The sequence below is a fragment of the Andrographis paniculata genome, unplaced genomic scaffold, assembly GCF_009805555.1.
Source record: "Andrographis paniculata isolate CXL003 unplaced genomic scaffold, ASM980555v1 Contig98END, whole genome shotgun sequence".
NCBI lineage: Eukaryota > Viridiplantae > Streptophyta > Magnoliopsida > Lamiales > Acanthaceae > Andrographis > Andrographis paniculata.
In genome coordinates, this window is record NW_026137637.1 from 1,263,018 (window position 1) to 1,288,185 (window position 25,168).

A 25,168-nucleotide genomic window follows, 5' to 3' on the forward strand; every position below is an offset into this window, starting at 1 on the left:
TTTTGATCAAATTAAGTACGATGATTTTGATTTTCTTAGTCAATTTTGGCCATATTATTGTCGGGATTACTATACTCTAATAAACATTTTTTAACTAACTCTACTCAACTCCGAGGAATCCCTTTAGAAATTATTCATATCAAAGGTTGTTTGGTTTGAGTTTCAAAATTTTAATTATTTTACTATTTAGTTTGAAGGTCTTTTTAATAAGGATATATTATTTCAATTCACAAAATATTATATCAAAATTCTATTAAAATAAAAAATTTTGATAAAAAAAGAAAAAGAAAAAAGGAACTCAAATTCAAATACATTCCAACATACCATTTAATAATAATTTTATAATTAATACGACATACTACTGAGTCTCTATTTATATACGATGTTTTTTGTTGGGAAGTGATTTATTGAACAAAACACATTCGAACACTTCAAAGGGCCAACTCTCTCAGTGTGAACGGTTCACAGTTAAAACAACGATTTAACAACAAATAACAAAGTAGAACACAAAGCAATACATGAGACAAGGTATTTGTTGACTTGATTCGATTATCAACTAATCATTCGGGGATATCAATCAAAGAGAGATTCCATTAATCAATACTGATTATAGAATATGAACAACTACGAATCCTTCTGCCCACACTCCTATCATGGATAACCTAGGAAAATACCTTCACAGATTTACGTTGTCACAAACGATGACAACGACCATACAATAGAGCAGCTCAGAATCTGATCATCCTCTTCGGTTAGAATTTCATTATCTCCGATCTTCGTCGACCTCTCTGGTGGGTTTCAGCGTCAAACAACAGTTCAAAACATGGAGAAAATAGGGGAGAAGGGTGAGGGAACACATAATAATTTTTCTCTCTAAATTTTGGCTCTCAAACCTCACTCACAACCACACTTTTTGTCTCTATAGTTGTATATACCATGCAACATTGGAAAGAACAACATCTTATTAATTTTCCTTTGCATGAAATAGGATGGAGTGTTCTCCAGTGATTCTGCACGTATCTGACCATCTTCTATATGTTATGTTTGACTCTTCAGGCTTTTAAAATATTGGATATATTGAATAATGTTAAGCCCACATTTTCAAACTGCACTATGATTACAGTGACAATTTTTTTGCAACTTCAGAACACTTGAAATGAGAAACTTGTTGCACATGAAGAAAATATATTTGTCCATATGCCAAAAATAACAAATGGTGTGTTTGTTTGTGGGTTTTAGTTTTTGGGTTTGGATTTTTAAATAGTTGTTTGATGTGATAGAAGGTTGATGTGATATTTTGAATGTAACATAAATTTTTAGTATAATATAAAAAAGAAAAAGTAATTGTTTGATATAATATATTTGGAAGAAAAAAAAAAGAATTTGAATAGTAAAAACTTACGATAAAACCCACAAAAGAACACAACCAAAGAGTTTTTCTCATTCACACTTTTCAACAGCTCTGTGTTGACAGGAGTTAATCATTACTTACTTGCCTCTCGTCAACACATTATCATTAATACACAGTCTATGGTTGTTGTTGAAATAAGATGTCGTGTATATCAACAACATGCACTATCAGTATGTAATTTATCCGTAATGTGGTAATATGCGTTGCATGCACTATTGTTATGTGTTGTCAGATCATATATAGTACTTATATCATATTAACGTAAAATATATAATGTCTGTCTATTTGTTATGTATTGTATAACTATATTTGAAGTGTTGACAAGAATATATTTATCCAGCATGATAACTACAATCTTATTCATTACTTAGCATAACGAGGAATTTTTTTTATCTTTTTCTCAATCTACATAGCAAATGAACGATGGGGAATGGAACATACTTTCATGTACTAGTATTGATATTTACCCCAAAATCGATTCAAATTATTCAAATTCTATTAACTATTTTTAGTTAAGCTAGTCACCTAAAACTTGTTCGTAATAATTGAAATATGATTCGTAAGCTATTGCATTAACTGTAGAATAGTAATTATATATCTACAATCTATCTTTTTCCATGTTATTTTTACTTAAAGGTTAATTTCGTACGAAGATGGTATCTTTTTTTAAAAATTAATATAAAAGTACTTAATGTATATATATACTTTTTACATAATATATACAATGCAATTTATTTTTAAGTATATGAGGGCGCGTTGCGCGTGTTGCAATTCGTTTAAAAATTTACAAATGGCGCGTGATTTCAAATTTTTCGCAAAATAGAATTTAATTTATTTTTATTTATTTTTGTTTCGAGTAAATTTTGTTTACATATATGGCAAGTGACGTCGGAGTTGACTCAGAATACATATGGAATAATCTCGTTCTTTTTTTTTTTTAGTAAGTAGAAATACCGGAAATGATTCCATTCCAAACGCATCGAAAATATAAAATTAAATACGAAAATAATAATTATAATTGGGTAAGCAACATCATTATTGTATTGTCTTTTATATCCAAATCACACGTAAATATAAAAAATATTTTCAAAATAATAAAAATTAACATTTACATTATATGTGTTCATACAATAAAAGTTTTTGACAAACTTTTCTATTATTAATATTAATAAAAAATACATTATACATACATACTTACTTAATATAATAATATATATAATCTTTTCATGCAAAGAAAAAAAATAAAAAAAATTATTCAATACAAAAATATTACTTTTTATAGCATTATATATTTTTATATACATAATATAAAAGATAGTTACACTAAAAACATTAACTCACCAATTATATCTAATTCAAATAAATAATTTTAAAATAATAATAATTATTATTACAATATTAAATAATAAATTCACATAAAAGGCGTTCTTTTCGGTGCCCCACATTTTCATACTTCGCTCCTCGTTTTAATGGCGTCCTGGTTCTTCAGTGCCGTTGCCACCCTTGCTCTGTAGGACTGCCTTTCACGGTTTTGGAGAATTGATTTCCAGGTGAGATACACAAGAATGTTCCCCTTTTCTGTTTTTCTCAGAAGTGAGCCAAGTTGCAGAGTCGATTTTATTGAATTTTATTGAATTTCGTTGTCCGTACGCCATTTTTCTTCAGTAGCTAAGGCGGCTTTGCTTTGGTTTGCTTTCTTGTAAGTTGCGGTTTTGATGGTGTGAAAATGAGTCGCTTTCTTGGTCGTGGCTGTAATGGAAACTTGTGTTCCGTTATTTGAGCGCCTCTGTCTTTTCTTTTTTCTTTTTTGGGTGATTTCTTCCATGCATTATGCGAGGTGAATGGGAATCTGGCTGTGTCGTTTCAGGCGATTAAGTGAAAATTTTTGATTCGGAACTAGTTGTCAAGAATTGGCGTTTGTTAACTTATCTTGCCTCTGTTTTGATCGAGATTTTGATTAATGCAATTCCCGGAAATCAATCAAAGGTTTTTATTTTTTTCAATAATTTTAGAAATGTTTATATGAAATAGCCTTCGAATTTGATTATGGAAAAGATTCGGCTTTGGGAACGAAGACATTGCTGCTTGGAAGCCTTTTGGACAGCAGATTGTTTATTATTTACTGCTTGCCGGAGTTGAGGAGCTGTTTGAGTTTCTAAATTACGTATAGATGGTTTAGTGGCATAAAAATTGGATTCAGTTCTTTAGTGATTCTAATTTTTTGTTTTCGTCGGCTTGATCATCATGCTAAAGATTTGTTCAATGTGTGAGAATGATTTATTTATTTGTTGTTTCCCTTTTGGGTTTATTGTGTTTAATTGATCGTAGTTCTGTTTGTTCTATTTGATGTCTCTTAGGCATGAAAAACTTTTATCCTGAATCATTGTAAGCTAAAAGTGCCAAGATCGACGGGCCTTTGGGATACACGATGGAGACTGAACGGAGCTTGAGGTTTGAAAAGGCGTACGATGCCATGGGGGTATTGGGAATTAGCCCAAAAGCAGTAAAACCTGTTCTCGGCTGGTTGTTGAAGTTGTATAAGGGAAATTGGGAGCATATTGAAGAGGACAATTATCGTACACTTGCTGACGCCATATTTGAGCATGCCGATGATAAGGTTTCTCTTTGGAACCTTCCTTTCTGCCAATTCAATGTCTTTTTATTGGTGTCTTTACTCTAACATATAGTGTGTGTGTATGTATATATATATATGCATCAAAGTTCTGATAAACGACTAATTACGTCTTGGTTCGTATGTGCTATATCTTCTATGATCTATTATCTGTTTCTTTGTAATAAGGTTTTATTACTGTTGAATTTGTTGGAATTCTTTCATGGATTGTGGCTTGGCATTTCTAAACCTCTGTGCTGCTTTCCAACCTATGTAGAGTATGTCGAAAATTATTTTTCTTCTTGATGTTTCATGTCTAGGAATCGGCTGAGAAAAGAAATGAAGCAGCCCATGAGAATGCGGAACCTGCACTCAAGAAACAAAAGCAGGAACTTTCGAAGAATGAGGCTTTGTCTTCTCAGGAAAAAGATCGAAATGTTGAAGATGCAAGCGAAGGTAGGGTCCCAAAACCCCCTAGTGGAACAACGATGGCAGCGTCGACTAAAGTTCCAACACAAGGACGTACTCGCAGATTCACTAGTGTGCAGACTGGGAGCAAATACAAGAATACCATTCAAAAAAAATTGGCTCCTGATGACAGACAATCATTGCCTCGGCCGCCGTCAGGTGGACTTCATACCAATCGCGAAACTAGAAATCAAGAACCTAACAATCCTGGTTTAGTTCCAAAGTTGAACAGAGAACCAATTGATAATGAAGATAAAAGAACAGTTCTAAGGGAAAATCAGCCATCTGCTTGCCCTCCTATGCATATTCAACCAGGTACCGGCTAATGAAGTTCAAAATATTTTTTGTAAGTTGAACATGCAGTTGTGTTTTGTCTGAACCGTGAGACTTTCTTTGCATTCTTGGGAAAAAGAGCGAAATGTCGAAAATTCAAAAGAAGGGAGAATTCCGAAAACCTCTAGTGGAAAAAGGATGGTGGAGTCATCTTTAGTTTCAAGGGATCAGGCACGTGAACCCCATCGAAGAGCCAGTCATGTGCAGACCAGGAGCAAACAGAAGGATCCTGCTCAAACAAATTCTGCTCCTGATGAGCAAAAATCGTCTCCTCGTCCACTATCAAGCGCAGGTCGTACCGGTCGTGAGCCTAACAATCCTGGTTTAGCTCCAAAGATAAAAAGAACAGCAGTTGATGATGAAGATACAATAGTGCTAAGGGAAAAGCAGCTGCGTATTCAATCAGGTACTTGTTAATGAAGTTCAAGATACTTTCGTAAGTTAAACATGAAATTATACACTGTCTATACAACATGGGATTTTCTTTGTCTTCTTTGAAAACAGAGCGAAATGTTGAAAATTCAAAAGAGGGCGGAGTTCCCAAAGCCTCTCGTGGAACAAGGACGGTAGAGCCGTCTTCAGTTTCAAGGGATCCGGCACGCGAACCCCATCGAAGACTCAGTCACGTGCAGAATGGAAGCAAAAACAAGGATCTTGTTCAAACAGCTTCTGCTGCTGATGAGAAAAAATCATTTCATCGATCATCATCAAGTGCACTTCGTGCCAATAGTGAACCTATTGATTCTGGTTTAGTTCCAAAGATGAAAAGAAAGACAGTTGATGATGAAGCTACAAAATCAATAGTGCAAAAGAAAAAACAGCTCTCTGATTATCCGGCTCCACAAATTCAACTAGGTACTGGCTAATGAATTTTGAAATATTTTGTACATTAAACATGCGATTATGTTCAATCTGAAGCATGGAATTTTCTGTGTTCTTGGGAAAAAGAGAAAAATGTAGAAGATTCGAGAGAGGGTAGAGTTCCAAAAACCAGCAGTGGAAAAACAATGGTAGATTCATCTTCAGTTTCAAAGGATCTGGCACGTGAAACCCATCGAAGATTCAGCCATGTGCAGAGTGGGAGCAAACACAGGGATCACAGTCAGACAAATACTGCTCGTGATGAGGAAAAGTCATTTCCTTCTCCATCATCAATTGCAACTCATAATCGTGAATCTAACGATCCTCGTTTAGGTCCAAAGATGAAAAGAAAGGCAGTTGACAATGAAGATACAAGTACAAAAACACTGAGGAAAAGGCAGCCCTCTGATAACCCTGATCCAAACATTCAACCAGGTACTAGCTAATGAAGTTCTAAATATTTTTCAAGTTGAAGATATATTTACATCCTGTCTGAAGCATGGGATTTGCTTTCTGTTTTATATCCAATTCCAATGTCCTTAGAAGTGATAACGATTATTACCTGGAAAGATTTGATGAATATACTTTGTTAGATATGTATTGGTGTTGTATAACTGTTACTGTCGAACGTATGCTTACATTGATTTATAAATCAAGTTTTACAAATGACTTTTATCTATAGGTTCAATCAATTCTGTGCAGCAGTTAGGCGTGCACAATAAGGAAAATGGTTCTGTCTTGGGACACAATAGTCAAACTACATTTGATATAGCTTCATCTGCTAATGGACATGTGAAGGTTTCCTTAACATGTATCAATGCACAACAGCACAATACTCCATTTCTAAGAACAGACGAAGTCCTCAGGTTTGCAGAGGTCCATAGCCAGAGATTTTATGTAAACTTGGGAGCACAATTTTCTCTTGTTAACTTTTTGAATGGATTGTGTGATGGAGTTTTGGATAATATTAACGAAAGATCACCCATGAGAATATCGCCTAGGGATTATACCAATCAATCCTCAGGATCTAGAGAAAATGCTGGAAAAGATCATCCTGAATGTCGTGAACTGTCTTCTGAGTCTTTGGATTCATCTAGAGAGAGACATTTGGGTCAGAGTAAAAAGAAACAGACATTCCATAAAATGAGGGACATAACCAAAGGCTCGGAAAAGGTGAAGATTTCTCTATTAGATGAGGTAGGCACAGAGCCGCTGCCTCGTTTCGCCTACTGTCCAGTAAACGTCCCTTATGAATCTGCATTTGTACATGTATCATTAGCCCGTATCTCAAATGAGGACTACTGCCGAAGATGCAAAGGAAACTGTGTTTTAAACTCCATACCGTGCGCATGCGCTCGTGACACCGGCGGGGAATATGCTTATACCTCAGAGGGTCTGCTAACTGAGAAGTTTCTTGAATCCTGCATTACTATGAAAATTGAACCGCGAGATGAAGACCTATTCTATTGTCAGGAATGTCCTTTGGAAAGAGCCAAAAATGACAGCTCGACTGAGAAATGCAAGGGACATCTGTTGAGGAAGTTCATAAAGGAATGTTGGGTGAAATGCAGTTGCAACATGCAGTGTGGAAATCGAGTTGTTCAGCGAGGTATATCAAGGAGATTAGAGGTTGTATCCTAAACATGATCTTTTCTATTTTCAAGAACTGTTATTACGAAATTTTAAATGCATTTATGATGTCCATTATGCAAGTGATATATTATCTTCCTTACATTCGCTACATGATTCACAATTACGCATAATCATATACTGATATATACTTACTCTTCCGATGTTTCACTGAGAAGCTATTTTTACTTCTACAGAATATTAGTAGAGTTAAGCACTTAACAAGTGTTAGATTAGTCCTTTTCAAGTTAGTCTTAATTTTTGTTTTCGTTTGCTCATTCTTCATCCTAATGTAACTCCCGGTCTAGTTTTTATATAATAGACTCTTCTACTTAACCGAAAAAAAAAAGGAAGAAAGAGTAGATAGCATGCAATCAATGTGTATTACGTATGAAAAATAGCAAGGTAGCAAGTCATCAAGACATCAATTATGTATATATGTCAATGATGCTCAACATGCCGTTGCTTTCTACTTGCTGCATTTTTTTTTTCTCTCAACATATAATCACTGCTGGGATAGCTACCCATTATTTCCTGGACTTAAACATGTGATAGTTTTTATGTATTAAGTTTATACAAGTTTCACTACTTTGTCTAGGTATATTTCTATTGTGCCTTTCTGGTATTAGACTGTGTTGCTTGCGTCATACTAAGTTCATACAAGTATGATTGGTTATTGGTTTTCCCCTGCAGGTTAATTCTTTGAATCTTTATTAAAGTTAATTGTTTTCGTATTATCCTACTTTTTATCAATTGGTCCAACCTTCCGGATCCCTTTGTGATAGAATTGTACCCATCACTACCCGAGCAGAACGTCATCTAGATAAGATCAATTTCAACCTACTTGGGGTACTGAGGGAAAGGTTCTGTTGGGGTACTGAGGGAAAAGGCGCTCGAATTCACCTACTTCTAGGAATAAATGATAAGATCAATTTCGACCTTAAGTTGATGAGAGGTCAACCAGGCATGATTGCTAAGCGATTTTGGTGGATGATAAGATCAATTACTGGATTAAGTAGGTAGGGAAGGATCGATTGAAGGGCAGCATGGGTTGAAAAAAAGAAAAGTCCCACTCTAATACCATGTTGAGAAATGAAATGAGAAGGAAATGAAATGTATTAACTTGCATTAACTTTGTACAATAGAATAACACAAATATATAGACACTAGGAGGTCAGACTAAGAGATATAGAGGGTGGAAGAGACGAAAAAGATGAAACAAGCAGACAAACCAACACATAGATATGATAATTAATATTTAATAGGTTGATTATTAGTGGATACTTCGAAATTATATATTATGGTTACATTTTGAAATGCAAATTTTTAATAGATAATCCTAACAATTATGTAAAATATGAATATATGCATTTACATAAACTGCTATTCCAAATTATGTTTACGAAGTGTCTCTTTTCCACTTAATAAAAGGGATTTTAAATTTGTATTCAGGTTTTCTTATACGAAGGAAAAGGCTGGGGTTTACGTACACTAGAAGAGTTACCTAAAGGAGCTTTTGTTTGTGAATATGTTGGAGAGATCTTGACCAACACAGAGCTGTTTGAAAGAAACAAGAAAAATGCTGGTAACGGGAAACATGTATATCCTGTGCTACTCGATGCAGACTGGGGTACAGAAGGTGTTTTAAAAGATGAAGAAGCCCTCTGTTTGGATGCAACGTACTATGGAAATGTCGCTAGATTTATAAATCACCGGTAAGCTTTCATAAACTTTAATATCATGTCTTATCAAATTCAATCACTATCCTCCATATATCTTCTGCATTTGATTGGTATGAATATCGTGCAACTGGAATTATATATTTGCCAAAAATTGTACATGAAGGCGACTTGATAGGATGATTGGCATGTACATAGGGTGTCAGCTGGTTGTGTGGGTCATGACAGCTTCCACAATAGAGCGACATTTTTAACTTTGATGTGCACTGTTCTCTCATAAAATACTAATTGGTGGCGCCATAATATAGTTTAGCCATTGCTTATATATATAAAGGTTATGGGTTATAGCCTATGGTTAGCCTTTCAGTCTTCATATTCGATCGTACTACAATTTTTTTATTTTTATTTTGAACTATATCAGGACAAAAGGTTTAGAAAAATATTGAATGCTAAAACTGTAGTGTATAAATGCATTAAATTGTAAGTATATTACAAAAAGTTAAAGTTTTCAACACCTTTACATGTTGTTGTTTTTTTTTTTTTTTTTTCGGTATGTTTGTGTTTCGGGTTTTGATATTTTTGAGATCAAATTATTGTTGGATGTGATGTTTTGGAGGAATATGGTGAGAGTGCATAGTTAAACACACACACACTCAAAGAGAACCAACCCCTTGTGTGTAAAATAACTTTTAAAAAATGGTGGATCTCAAGGATTCAAACACCGACTTTCTATTCTCATATCATGTTACAATTGTCATAATACAAAGTATTCAAATAGGCTTAGGTGTATGAGCTTTTTAAACAACCCTCTATTCTACTCAGCGTTGAAAGGATTTTTATTGATGGGGAGAACTGTAATGAAACAAAAAAGAATAGAAAGAGTTTTTCTTGTATTTGGGAGCTTTAAAATGAGATGCGGAAATGATTAGAAGAAAGCATTTCTTGTTCTTTCCTTTTTCTTTATCTTTTCTGCTTGATCATTTTCTTCATTTTGTACTGTTATAATCTCCCAAACTATTCATAAGTACAGTTCTCAGAGGATGGTCTGGGCTTATCAGTAAGAGAAACACATATGTATATATATATTCGAAAAACATCATATAGTAGAATTGGAAGGATAATATGCCATATAGTTTATACAGTGTGGTTTCTAACCTAAGTTGAACATTGCTGATTATAGCTTTCAATGGAGTAACATTGATAGGAACAAGGCTGCACTTTCCTGTCAAATTGGTCCCTTCAGTATGCAAACAATGGTTTTCTTGTATTTCTATATAAACAGTCTATAGATTATTATGTAACAGATGATATAATGCATAAAAACCTATTTACTATCGATGAGCATGCAGTTGTATAGATTTCACTTCATTACTTAATTTATCTGTCTTGATAATAGATGCTTTGATGGAAATATCATTGATATCCCAGTACAGGTGGAGACTCCTGATCGGCATTGTTATCATGTAACATCGACTCCTCCATTGTCTTATTCCTGCTATTTCATTGTATATAATGTACAACAACACTAAAGCTTCTATGCTTTGTTACGCAGATTGCTTTCTTCACTAACAGGAAAGTGGAAGCTCTAGAAGAACTTACATGGGTAAGTAATTCAATGGTTTATATTCCACATTTTACTGAATGATTTTATTTGATACATTGGTTAGAAACCGACATGTGTCTCTATATTCTTCCTAGTGCCATTGGAACAAGTTTAGGCAGTCACACTGTAGGGTCTCTTTTACTTCGTTGGGCCACTTGCTTCGAGTCTTTCAGTTTTGGTTGTATTAGCTAAACTCTAATCTTCCATAAGAAAAAGAAAAATATCATTACATTGTATCATGAGCATTTAGCAACTCAACGCTTAATTCTGTGAGTTATTGTCAGATCTCATTACTCATAAAAATGACGAGATAAAAGAGTAAACTATGGGTATGTATACTTTGTGTTTGGTTTTGATTTTGCGACTTATGTTTTTTGGATGAAATAACAGTTGGATGTTATGTTTTGTATAGAAAATTCGTATGTTTTTATAGGGATTCACAAAGTTGTATAGTAAAATGTCAAAGTGAGCAGAGCATATATGTATATATATATATATATAGTACTTGTCTTTTTCATATAAAAAGCATAAATGCCCTCTGCAAATTTTATTTCATATTTCGCATTCATCTTAGCAAAAAATATGAAGAAAACTCCTAGTGTGTGCATTATATAGGGATTCTATCGTAAATTTGTTGTTCTGGGACACTTTTGATTCGTATCTAAGGTGTTAATACAAGAAAGACTCTTAAATTGTTATAATAAATTCTATTTGCATAGTCTTGTCTTAATTAGATGTTGTGACTATTTTTGTAATAATTTTCAGGATTATGGTATTGATTTTGACGACGAAAGCCATCCCATCAAAGCATTCCGGTGCCGCTGTGGCAGTCCATTTTGCAGAGATACTAATCGCCAGTCCTAGTTAGGTGCTCGAAACTTGATGCAGATATTAAAAAAAAAGTTCTGTAGGGAATAGTTTCAGACTAGGCGCAAGGAATACTCAAAGGGAAGTTCCGGAAACATCTAAATGTCAAGGTATTTTGTGCAAAGAGGATTTTTTTTCCGTGGTTTTGTGGGATGTAGTGACAAATTAAGTAGTTGACATTTCAAGTAAGCGCGGTGAGTTCGCACCGTATGATTTAACTTCATTTGAGTTTGATGAAAGCTCGTCTTACAAACTAAATAAGTCGAGTTAAAACAAAGATATTTGCTTGGTAAGTTTGCGGATGAGTTCGACCTTTGTTTATGAGCATCCATGTAGTGTGTTTCTCTTACTTTTGATTATGTTTATATGTGTTTTGAGAATTCTAGGGAGAGCTATAAATGTTTGGAATATATGTTGCAAATCTATATGTGAAATGTTGTTTATTTGGGGTTTGGTTTAGACCTTTTGGTTTGAAAAGTAATTTGAAGGTAGAGGTGGACACTATGTTTGGTGATAAAGAAAAAAAAAAAAAAAAATTATAGGAAATTGATACAGTTGCATTCTGTGTTTATTTGTTACTCTCTCTGTCCCAATTCAATTGTCTTTTTGGGTTTTGCTGTAGATTAATAAGTAATAATATTTTATTAGTTACTGGAAGTGTGTGTTTAAATATAAAGTTATTATAAGTGTAATGAAATATTTATAGTTTAAGTAAAAGTTAAAGAATATTTTGGTATTACGGTATGATTATTTTTTCTAAAATAGAAAAGTAATGTTTAATGAAATAGTCATGGTGTTGATAGAGTAAATTAGCACGATGTTGATTTTTTTTTTTTTTTTTTTTTTTCAATCGATACATAGAAAACAGTCATACAACACGATACTTTTATTAATGCTTCCAATTAATGTGTTATTTATGTATTATGTTAATATAAGTTGTGTGTTGTGTGTCTCTATCGTGTTAGTTAGTCATGTGCTATATTTGCGTTGTTAATATAATTCATATGATATTTGATATTAGTCTTTACCTACTTTCTTTATTCTATGTAGTTGGTTATATGCTATATTTTTATACAATTTTTTTTTTAATTTTTTTATAATGTGAGAATTCGCAGTAGCTATCTTTCGAATGCGCTCCTGGTAAAATAAACAGGCCTCCGTTAAATTTATTCGCTTTCTATCAAAATAGTGAAGTTTCAAGCTAACTCCACAAGAGAAGCAATAGGAGAATATCCATGTCCATATCAATCCGGCCATAATCCACGATATCGATCCAAGATACAATAAAGCATCGATCCTTTAAGAAATTGATAATTTCAAAAACAACTCAAATAAATCAGAAAAACAAAAGAGATCCTATGAGATAGATGCCAATTTCTAACAAAATTATCAAACACACAAAAATTAACTTCGATCGTGAGCTTTAACTTCGTTGGAAGTGAAGAAAGCGAGCAAAGAATCGAAAGTCAGTATGATAAGATAATGAAAAGATAGATAAGACAACTATTGATGTTGTTCAACCTTACATGATAAAAATTAATACCTACCGGTACTCTTCATCCGTACGGGTGGAGACCTCGACGGTATTTTTAAATTTGCAACGGTAATCAAGATTTTTTTTTTATTATTATTATTAATATCATTGTTTCATGCAGTTTAAAACGAAACAAAACATCAATTTTAAAAATTTATATATATAATTATACAAGTGTGTTTATTTTGTAAATATGTATAATATATTAATTTTTTTATTTAGAAAATATGTGTTTTGTGTTTAACAAAAAGAAGGTACCCTAAATTTATATAATAGATAAAAAGAACGAAAAAAAAAAATCTAAACAAAACCTTAAATACTAATATGGAATAAAAAAAAATTCATATACTTTATTTATAATTAAATAAAGTTGCCACTGTGTGTTAGTTTTGTGAAATAATTTGAAGGAATATTTTTTATATAAAATATAAAAAATTATTTAAAATATATAAAAATAATCAATGTGTACTATATATTAATATTTTTATAAAAATATATTTATTTATTTTTGTTAAAAGAAGACAAACAAACAATGAATTCCGTTTGTATTTTTTGAACGAGTGATTTTGAAGGATCAGCAATATCCGGATTCTTATAAATTATAAATATTCTTTTTGTTTTTAATTATGACAATATATTAAAATTTAATTATGATATTATTATGACATATATATAATTTTTTGGCAAAATTGTCCATAAATCCCTATTTTACTTTAAAAAATTGTCTGACGCTCAGTTATACTTTAAAAATATTGCATAAAACCCCTGCCATGCAAAATATATAGATAGGAAATATCTTCTTTATCACACGAGGAAAGTTTCGTGGTGGTGGAGTTTCATGCAACGTTTTTTAAAGTATAAGGGGTACCATGCAATTTTTAAAGTACAGGAGATTTTACGCTGAATTTTGAAATCACACGGGGAGTTATAAACAATTTTACCTAATTTTTTTTATTTATTAAATATATTTAATTTATGTTTAAAATTATATATTAGTTTTAAGCAAACATATTTTCTATCATAGTTATTTTGTATTTCATTAATTATTTTTTTTTAAAATAAATTATATTTCAAATAAAATCAAAATATATTAAAGTGTATAAAAGAATTCTAAATGTCTAAAATAATAATTAAATATTTTCTCTGTTATTCAATTTTATTCTTGTTTTTTTGTAATTTACAAAGAGAATAAGAAACTGACGATAAAATATTTACTAATTAAATAATATTAGTGATATATTGTAATAATAATCCTTACATATTACTATTATAAGGACAAATATGCTTTTTGTACAAATACACAATAATGTATATTGTATTATTTTGTAGAATATATTATAATAATTTGTAGAATATATTATAATATTTGAGAATATTTTGTATTGTATTATTTTTTTAGAATATTGGTATTTATGATAGAATATTTTTGTCTAAGAATAGGACATATCTTATAGATGTTTTTACACTATATAAATCCACATTAGGGTATGAATGAATTCAAAACTTGCTTCTCTATTTTTTTATTTTTTTAAATAAAAATAAAAATAATTAAAATTTGAAATTTAAAAAAATAAAAAATAAAAAATTAATATTTAATTTGATATTTTATAAGAAAAAAAAATATTTAATATCACATTTTAAAAAATATTATTATAAATAATATAGCTTATTGTTTTAGGTTGTTTGAGGATATTGGATTCTTCGAAAGTGTTAAAAATCCGGATAGAGTACGGAGAAATTAAGAAGTAGCATTGTGGCAAAAAAAAAAAAAAAAAAAAGACATTTGTTAAAGAAACCAATTGACTTGACTAAACAAAAACTGGAAATCTTATAATAATAAGATAATGAAGGAATAAATAAGAAAAAGGAGGCTGTTCAACCTTATATGATAAAAATATGTGTTATTCATAATTTATGTCCTCATATTTGACCGTCTTTTTAAATTATATTTCTCTAATATTAATTTTGTAAAACATATCCTAATTTTTAATACTTACGAGTTAATACTTAGATGATAATTAGTTAATACTTACGAGTTTCTCTCTTATCTCTCTTCGTTAATATTTGTCTATTTTTTCTCTCCTGATGTTATATATTTATTAAATTTATATTATTATTATTATTATTATTATTATTATTATTTTGCATTAATTTAGTAATAGTATATAGTAATATATTTTTTTATATTTTATAAAGATATTATTTAATGAAAATATATATTAATTATTTTTTTTTAAAAAAATAAATTTTAAAACACTTAAATATATAAATTTTATTTGAGTGAAATTATTTAATTTTTATTATTTATAAAAAAAAAATTTCCCCAAAATAATATAAGATTGCATACACACCTATTTTTAATTTTATAATAAAATAAAAATTAATTTTATATTTAATATATCACATCAAATTCTTATTTCAAATAAAAATTGAAAACCTAAACATCAAACAAACACACAATTTTTTTTTTTTTATCAAATATATTAAATATATATTTTTTTACATAATCAATTAATATTCGTTATCATAATTATCATAATTATCATAATTTCCCTAAAACACAACCAAACATTCAAATATAACCAAGAATTCAAAAATTAAAGTATGTTTTGTCGCCGTTAGAAATATATTTAAAATGTGAAGAATTTTTTATATTTAAAAATTTTAAATTGAAACTTGAAATAAAATTTGAAATTATAATAATTATAATAACTAAAATTAATTGGTGATATAAAAAAAAATTATATTTAATATAGTAGAAAAAAAAAAAAACTTGTCTGTTTAGTTAGGGTTTTTGTTTTTAGTTTTGATTTAAATAGTAAAATTCTTAATTTAAATAATTGTGTGATATAATATAAATTAAATTAAATTACCCAAGTGAAATAAATGTATTAAATTATTATAAAAATTATATTTTTATAAAAATATAAATAATATATATTATTTGTAAAAAATATATTTATATAATACAGAAAATATATTATATATTATCAATGTAAATTAATGCAAAAATATTAAATAATAATAATAATAATAATAATAATAATAATAATATAAACTTAATAAATATATAATAAGAAAATAGAAGTAAGAGAGAAATATTAATGAAATAGATGAGAGAAAAATTCATAAGTATTAACTAATTACTTTCTAATTTATAATTAGACTATACTTGATGTTGATTAGTAAAAATTTGGAATATATTTTAAAAAAATAATATTAGAAGACATCATTTGAAAAGACGGGGCTGCAGCCCCTCACTCAACCCCACCACATCCTTTTATTTATTATTATATATATTTTTAAAATATGTATATATATATAATTGATTAAAAAATTATCAAAAATATTGAAAATTAAAATTTATTTAATTTAAATTTAAATTAATAATATTATTATTTAGTATGTATAATTTTAGATAAAAATATATTTTTTATTAAGATATTATATTAAAATGTTATTTAAATAAAAAAATTAAACATAATATTTAAATTAAAATTAAATCCAAATAAATAATTGTTGAAATGAAAAAAATTTTTTTTTATTAAAAGTAAAAATTTTTCTTAAAAATAAATATTTTATTCGTCAATTTCAAACAATAAGAAAAAAAATATATCTACAATATACAGTCAGTGTTATTATTTATCAATATTTTAAAAGACATTCAACAAGTGTAAATCATTTTGCAATTTACTGAGCAATGATTAATCCTAACAAATATGATAATTAGCATAAGTTTTAAAATATGACTCAAAAATATAATTAACCGAAAATAAATAAATAAATTGTCCATTCCAAAATTTGACCAAAAGGCCAGCTCAAGCGGGAGCCCAACCGAGGGAGAATACGGCCCACAAGAAGGCCCAGATCAATAAAATGCGTGGTCAATGGAGAAACATCATAATTTGAAAGAGAAAAGAGTTTGGGGAGGTTGGAGAAAAATAAGGGATAAGAGCCTTATTCAACTTAAACTTAAAGAATAAAAAGAGGAAGTGGAGAATTAGGAAGCAATCACATTCTTCTGCATTAATTTTTTTCTTTCTGCAATTTAATTTCCTGCATTACTTTCAGACTTCTACAGTTTTCTCCCGTTAATTTTAATTTAATTTTTCAGCATTCATTCCAATTTTACCTTCTTTCTTCGTTAATTTTTCGGTTATCGCGAGATAGCCCGGATCCTTTCTTGAGGAGGCCGGGGAACCCTACAATTAAATCAATTCCGACAGATTTTCGGTGGCGATTTTTTGACGACAACATATATATATATATATTATGTATAAATTAAATAAATTTTATTGTTTTCAAATATTAGCCCCCTTCCGGCTAGGTTTTGGTTCCACCCTGCCTATCGGGATTCTCGACCATAACTGGAATAGTTCAGAAAGATCTCACATTTGTGACTCATGCTTTATTGCGAATTTCAGAAACCCTAAACTCCTGAGTTAGTCCAACGTGTAAAAACATATTCTTACTTGGTTTCACGAACAGGTGCACATAGTTCATAAGAAAAAAACACAATTTGAATATTAATATTATATTTATACATGGTACAAATTATGAGAAAAAAATAAAAATATTATTTAAATATAATGATATTTTTTATGTTAAGTATGTAAATAAATAGATATTTTATTGAGAGACGGAGGAAAGAGTAATAAAATAGCTTTTGTGTTTGGATAACAAAAATAAAAAATAGTTACATTTTAATCAAATAAGGTAGTAAATGTTATTAGCGGGAAAAATGTAAAAATATATTTCCTCCGTTTATTAATTTGTAATATATTGAATTTCGACTATGAAATAATATTATTTTACGTGTATAAATATAACAAAAATAAAATAAAAAATTGGTAGATTGTTTTGAAGAACTATACTTACTAATCATGAATCTTAGATTGTTCTGTGGCTAAATTTAATTTAATGAAAATATATTTAGAACTCAGGCTTTATGCTCTAAGTTGCTATTTTTTTGAATGCACAATCCTAATATATATATATATATATGAGGAAACATTGTTCTTAACAACGATCGACCTACATGCATATATATCGAACTAACACATGTAATATTATATCAAGTTCAAAAACTCCCCTTAGACAAGAGATTTTTTGGAATTTCAAAATAATTGACAAGTATATGATGTAGTATTTTGTGAGAGAACAATATTTTCTAATGTTTTTAAAAAAATTAGAATAGTGCCAAACTCCCAAAAATGTTGCTAAACAAAGCCAGTGATCCTGAATTGTGCGCGCGTGTGTGTATATATATATGGCGGCGGCTACAGTGCTGAATCACTGCGCTGAGCAGCACACCATGTGCTAACGGACAACACACGGTGTAATCACAGACAGCACACAACATGCGTTAATATAATACAAATACAACAAATGAACTAACAACATATAATGTGTTCTCACACAACACATACAACCGTTGATCTTAACACATAATATACCCTCATACAACAGACGCTGTAGTTACGAACAAACAACACATGTCTTTGTTACAAACAACATATGTTGGATGTAATAAAAGGCATGTGATGTTCTGTTTCTATATTTTACATGTCTTTATTTAAGTATTTTGCTGATTTTCCAAATTTAGCAACGTAACCATTCCATATATATATATATATATAATTGATACATATGCATTGTAGACATACAATGTTTGTAGTATATTAAAATAATTATTGTGTATTTGTTCTTATATTGTATTGTTTGGTTTTATAATATGTATTTTGTGAGATTATATCATTTAACATAATTTATATATTGTATGATGTTTTGCCAACACTATCCTAAATTTTTATTATATATATAATTATCTCTAAAAAACCAACAAATTAAATATTTGTTTTTAATTTTTTATATTACATTAAAAATAATTTTATATTTAAAATATCACGTTAATTCATATTTATAATACATCGAATAACTATTCAATATTTAATATGATAGGCTATTTGGGGCATTGATCCCGTGTTGATCCGACGATCGAATCAACATAAATGATATATGTAAACAATATATATTATACATATTTCACATCAGCATATGCTATGTTATATATGATTGGGTCAAATCAATATTTATTTATTAGGCTTTTATACAAATTTTTAGTATTCGCAAAAATAAAATAAATTAAAAAAATCAAATCATACACTTATATGTTTGTATATATATATATATATTAAAAATTATATATTTAAAAGATCAAATTTTAACACGAAATATTCGACTCCGATATCATATTAATTAATCGTCTCACTTAAATTAAATTTAAAGAGATATATCATCGACTCCCTCCGTCCGGGAAATTTAGCCCATTTTCCTTTGTATTTTTACAAAGAAGTGGGATTAAATTTCCCAGACGGAGGGAGTATTTAGTTAATGATAACTCTAATATTATTGCTAACATTGTAAAACTATGAAATTAAATCACAAGCTTTCAACGAGTTTTAAATGAACTTGAACAGCTAAAGCTCCAGACAAGTTTGTAGATTCATTTTGCACGCTATCGGAGTTCTCATGTCATAAAAAAATAAAAAAATAAAAACATAAAAAAAAAACCGGTATATATTCATTATACATCTATATTTTGCAGTCTCTTATTATCATAGCGAAGTATTTTGTCTATACATCCCAAGTAATGATCGAAAACAAAACCTCTTCGCTATACAAAATCATGTCTAACTCTAAATGTCGAAGAAACTTTCACACCCAGTCTAAATGTATTATTGCCTATAAAAGAACATTCGGTAATTCCTACAAGTTTTCGAGTACCTGTGGCTATGGCGACTGACGATGTCTATCTCTACAAGAATCACAACCACAGCAACATTGGAAAGGCCTAATGTGATCGGTGTCCTCGTCAAAATCAATCCCATAATCCTGGAATTCATTATTTTCAAATATGTCAAGGCATGGGACGATGTAACTAGAATTTAGTATAACTATTTGGAACAAGGACAATAACTCGCAAAAATAATTAGGCATCAAGTCGCTATATAAAAATAGAAACTCGAAACAAAGAAATAAAAGAGGCGCGACTCCTTAAATTTGTTCCAATGGCAGTAACAAGAATTTAAGGATGGACGCCGGTTTTTAACCAATGTATTAAAAAAGATCGTAAAATCAAGAAATGCGTGCTAATTAATAACCATTGAAACACTCACCCAAGTAAGCTCTTCTTTAACTTCGACTTCCCTCATAGTGAAGAAAGCAAGCTGTGAAAAAAAAAAAAAAAATCAGTTCGCGATGTATAACAAAATAATGGGAATAAGACAACAAAGGAATCCATCCTTACATGATAATATTTCTTATCGAGACTCTCCACCTGAACCGGGATCCCGATGATATTTGCATCGCAGCAACTGTTATCAAGCCAAAAAAATTTCGAAATTATATGAACTTTATATATAAATGCTTTCTAATCTAAAGTATACGACGTTTTTATGCACTATCGTGTTAGTTTACATAATGCATGTTATATTAACATGTGACATAAAATTAATCGTAGCATGTGTTGTGTGGACATTATGTGCTGTTAGAATTTTTGTTATTTTAACATGCAATGTTGCGTTGAAATCAATTGTGTAACTATCACCGTATGCTGATTATAGCAAATCAACACGATTAATTATAATCTCCGCTTTCTTTCACATATAAGTCTAGTTTGAGAGTTTATAATCGAAAAGAAAACAAAAGGAAACATAGATTTATAATAAAACACTTTTATCCACTCACAATATTATTATCCATAATTTAACAAATAATAACAATTTCGCCGACTTACCCCGTATATTTTAAATCATTTTCTAAATAAATTTGTCGTAATTCCCCACTTTATGTTTTACGTTTTTTGCTCTAACATTAAAAACTACACATGCCAACCACCATCTAAACCGTGTAACACATTATGCTACACACATGATATTCATATAAATCGAATGCAGAAGACAATATAGAGGACAAAGATCATATTCGACAGATATGATTGTAAGTATATATCGAAGCTTACCTGTGATTGATAAACCTTCCGACGTTTCCATAATGTGTTGCATCCAACCACAGTGCATCTTCATCTCTTAGAACACCTTCTGTATTCCAACCTCCGTCGAGTAGCACTTGATATTCATGCTTCTCATTCCCGGCATTTTGCTCATTTCTTTCACACTTCTCTCTGTTCGTCAAGATCTCTCCAGCATATTCGCAAACAAAAGCTCCTGCAGGTAACTTTTCGAGTGTTCTTAAACCCCAGCCTTTACCTTCACTTGTCAAGAACACCTGAAATACAAATTAAGTGTGAAGATGGACTATTTGTAATCACAATTTCGAAGAATGGCATTTTATGTAAAGCAGAGATTCATAACTATAATATTTCAGCAAATTACAATAGAATTAAACAGAAACAAAAGTTATTACCCTTTAACATTACGCATATTTCTAAAATACAGACTCAATCAATTTATCTAAAATATTTTCACACTTTATTAACTCATTTATATACATATCAAAATACTTTTACTTTATATCGCAATCAACTAATATTATACTATATTCATTAAAACTCGTATCTAGGTCACATGAAATTTCCCAATCTCCCCCTCTTAAAACCCAAGTATCATACATGCACCCAAAATAAAGAGCCTTGAAGAATACCTAAAGTCGTGGTCATTTACTTATTTTATTTCGATCTTTCCATAATTCCATATATTAGGCTTTCTAAGAGATCGAAGATGATGTAACCAAAATCTTCCAAAGATTAGCGGAACCATGAAACCATCTGAGAGCATTAGTTGAGTAACACTACTCCTATTATAACTATACTTTGTCCCTTAGCAGCATTTAAATCAAGATCGAGTTAGAAGCAGTGTTAGATATCGGCCTTCATTTTGGAAATCAAAAGAAACATATGCATAGATACAAAAATGGTTTATTCACCCTTTTTTTTTGTTGGAACGATTCTTAGCGAATATTACTAAAAAGTATAATATATACACATTAACACAATATAATATATATATATATATATATCTAAAGCGAAGGATGAAAAATGACTAACAGGGCTAGAAGATATATACTAACCTGTAATTTCCTCGTAATACCGAGCTGAACAACTCGATTTCCACAGCTCATACTGCAGTTGCATTTTCTCCAGCATTCTTTGGTGAACCTCATCGGCTGATGTCCCTTGCAATTCTTCGTCGCGCCACCATCTTCGGCTTGTTCCAAAGGGCAGTCCCGACAATAGAACTTGTCTTCTAAGCCAACCTTCACTATGATGCAATATCCCAGAAACGCCCCGGTTAGAAGACCCTCTGAGGTATAAGTATAGCCTCCACTAGAGTCATGAGCACAAGCACATGGCATCCCGGACAAGACACAAATTCCTTTGCCACATTTACAACAGTCCTCGGCCGAGATATGGGCTAATGATACACGTACATTCGCAGATTTGTAAGTGATGTTCTCCGGGCAGTAGATGAAATGAGGCAGAGCCTCAGTGCCTGCCTCGTCAATTAGCATAATCTTCACATTTTCAGTTCCATTTGCTATGTCGTCGAGTTTATGGAATAACTGTTTCCCGTCGCTACATGAACCTGCAGAACTCATTGTCTCTTCCCTCAGTTCCATACCTTCAGGATTATCTCTTGCATCATCTTCTCTGGATTCTGAAGATCGATGACCACCATCAATGATGACAGATTCCCGAAATTCATCACACAATTCGTTCAATAGTTCTACAAGAGAAAAATGACTTCCCAAGTTCATATAAAAGTTCTGGCTATGAAACTCTAAAAGCCTACGGGCTTCAACTGGTTCCGGAAACTTAAAATCGTGCGGCTTCGGATGGAGCCATCTTAAGGAAACTTTCACATCTCCAACTTCCGATGAAGCTATGTCGATCAAAGTTTGATGATCATCAGAGACATCTTCTTCTTCAGTTTCTACATCCATATGCTCTGCAAAATCATCTTCATTTTGAACATCTCTCAGCTCCTCGGAATCATTTTCCTCATTTTGCACATTTAACTTCACGGAATCGATTGAACCTAAAAGATCGAAAACATCACATTAAATATCATTTAACACATTCCAAGTTAGCAGTTGAGAAGGAAGATTGTATACTCTCGATAAAATTTTCTAGTAGCAATCGATATTACTTCTAAGGAAATTGTAATTAGATATATGACACAAAAAAAATCACGAGCTTCAGATTTAACATAATTGCATGTGTAAATGGCCTAAACTAGTCGTAAGTAAGTGCCTGATCTAACACGAGTGAAACTCATACAATCCAAGCTTCACAAGTAGTTTCTTTGTTATTCAAAAATACTTTGAATGCCCTTAGCCAGTACCTGATTGAATCTGCTCATCCTTCGAAAGCCCTTGTGGTTCTTTCTCGACTTGATGTTCCACATCCTCATTAACTGCACCACCTTTTTCCTCAGCCATTTGCTAAACACGAAACATGAAGAAAGAAAGATTAACTGTGCCATTCTATTGGAAAGATGCAGAGGAAATCGAAATATCCAAATCCACAAGACAGGAAATAATTCCACCAATTCTAACATAATAAAAACCTTATTTCGAAAGAAAATAGCAACTGTAACTAAAGACCTTATTGCCTGCATCAGCCAGCGAACGATTATTATCCTTTCCAGCCGCCAAGTCCATTTCAGGCTCCATCACGATGATCTTTGTAGTCTTAGCTTACAGTGATTCAGATTTAACGTTTGTAACACCTAAGATTCATCGAATAGAACAAACAGAAAGATGATCAATAAAACATGATGAACTAACACAAATCATTCCCAAACATACTAATTTTCAGCACCGTGATTGATGTGTACAAAAACAACACAACAGAATCTAATATTTATGCCACTCATTGATCTCATGTCAAGAAATATGAATTAAAACTATCCGTAGTAATATTTCAACTCAAGAATCATAGTATGATGAATCTTTCTTAAACGATGCATTTCTTGCTACGCAGATGAAACAAGAGATTAAACTCAAAAAATGTTTCACTCAATGCCATGTCAGATACTTTTAACTCCAGAATGGATTGTTCGCCTGGTTCAACCAACATTCGAAGGCCATTTCATCTAAACATTTCAACAATAATTTAAACACGAAAATCGTTAAGAATTGTATAATAACCAGAATCTCAATCAAAATTGAGGCAAGATTACTTAACATATGCATACTGTAAGTCCATTCTTGGTCACTAATTATCAAATAAAAAAAATCCAACTTATTCTCGAAGAAACCAAAATCTCCAAAACAGAAAAAATAATGGAATACAAAATTCCATTACGATCAAGCCTAAGAAAGGAATTCACTGTTCACATGCGAAGAAATTTAAAAGATAATAATTCCACCATTGCTACTGAAGAAAAGAACGTCAGGATACTGGAGAAGAAGAAATTCGAATTCTGCTACTTTACAAAGTCGATTAAGTCGAAATCATGAAACTATTTCGACCTGCCATAGCCATACATACCAGTAGTAGAGCGAAAGTGTCGACAGCGTAGAATGAACTTGGAGGACGCCATTAAAATGAATGAAGGTGCGAAGAATGGTGTATGAGTGAACCGTTTTGTGGCGGTTACCAAATGGCACGTGTATTTGTTTTTTTGCCCGCGTTTTTTTTTTTTTTGAAATAATTTTAAAATTAAGTTTTTATTTTCGTTAATTAATTAAAATTGTATAAATATTAATAAAATATTTATTTTGGTTGTTTTTAAAATATTTTATATTTTGAGGGTCTGTTTGGTTGGTTTTCAGGCCAAGTTCCCACTATGCTCTAATTTTTTTCTTAAAATATTACATTATATCGGACTCACTTAAATTTTATTTAAAATATTTTATTTTTATCTTTTATTTTTAGTAAATAAATATATTTATATCCATCCAAAACACTCTATTTATTTGCAAATTAATTTATATTAATCATAAATAAAAATTTATATTTTTTAATATATTTGTATTATATAAAATTTTATTCTTATAAAATGATGTTTATATTATATATTTTATTAAAATATAATTATTAAAATAATTAAATATATATTTTTAATTTTTTAATCTTATATATTACATAAATATTAATTAAATAAATTATATCTAACCCAACTTTAATTCAATAATCCAACAGATA

General features: G+C 30.4%; 2 protein-coding genes across 2 annotated transcripts; one reads left to right on the plus strand and one right to left on the minus strand.

Moving 5' to 3' along the window:
* The first annotated feature begins 2,874 nt into the window (after positions 1–2,874).
* On the plus strand, positions 2,875–11,778 carry LOC127243880 (probable inactive histone-lysine N-methyltransferase SUVR1). The gene is made up of 11 exons (XM_051264102.1): positions 2,875–2,961; positions 3,769–4,028; positions 4,343–4,805; positions 4,903–5,229; positions 5,328–5,678; positions 5,772–6,119; positions 6,367–7,313; positions 8,766–9,028; positions 10,389–10,455; positions 10,545–10,595; positions 11,361–11,778. The coding sequence occupies exons 2-11, from the start codon at positions 3,840–3,842 to the stop codon at positions 11,457–11,459; spliced, it is 3,105 nt and encodes a 1,034-aa protein (XP_051120059.1). The 5' UTR covers positions 2,875–2,961; positions 3,769–3,839; the 3' UTR covers positions 11,460–11,778.
* An 8,010-nt stretch (positions 11,779–19,788) lies between these two features.
* On the minus strand, positions 19,789–23,691 carry LOC127243758 (histone-lysine N-methyltransferase SUVR4-like). The gene is made up of 7 exons (XM_051263923.1): positions 23,623–23,691; positions 23,361–23,460; positions 22,087–23,054; positions 21,020–21,285; positions 20,306–20,372; positions 20,175–20,225; positions 19,789–19,890 (listed from the first exon to the last, which is right to left on the minus strand). Exons 1-7 carry the CDS (start codon positions 23,689–23,691, stop codon positions 19,789–19,791), a joined length of 1,623 nt encoding a protein of 540 aa, XP_051119880.1.
* Between the last annotated feature and the right edge of the window lie 1,477 nt (positions 23,692–25,168).

What these genes read in the sequence shown, in the direction of transcription:
- LOC127243880 (XM_051264102.1), top strand. Translation starts at nt 3,840, where the DNA reads ATGGAGACTGAACGGAGCTTGAGGTTTGAAAAGGCGTACGATGCCATG. An exon ending in GCAGCTGCGTATTCAATCAG is followed by an intron (nt 5,230 to 5,327) that starts GTACTTGTTAAT and finishes CTTTGAAAACAG; the next exon opens with AGCGAAATGTTGAAAATTCA. An exon ending in CTGATCGGCATTGTTATCAT is followed by an intron (nt 10,456 to 10,544) that starts GTAACATCGACT and finishes TTTGTTACGCAG; the next exon opens with ATTGCTTTCTTCACTAACAG.
- LOC127243758 (XM_051263923.1), bottom strand. Translation starts at nt 23,691, where the DNA reads ATGGAGCCTGAAATGGACTTGGCGGCTGGAAAGGATAATAATCGTTCG. An exon ending in GGATGAGCAGATTCAATCAG is followed by an intron (nt 23,055 to 23,360) that starts GTACTGGCTAAG and finishes TCGATCTTTTAG; the next exon opens with GTTCAATCGATTCCGTGAAG. An exon ending in TCGATAAGAAATATTATCAT is followed by an intron (nt 20,226 to 20,305) that starts GTAAGGATGGAT and finishes TTTTTTTCACAG; the next exon opens with CTTGCTTTCTTCACTATGAG.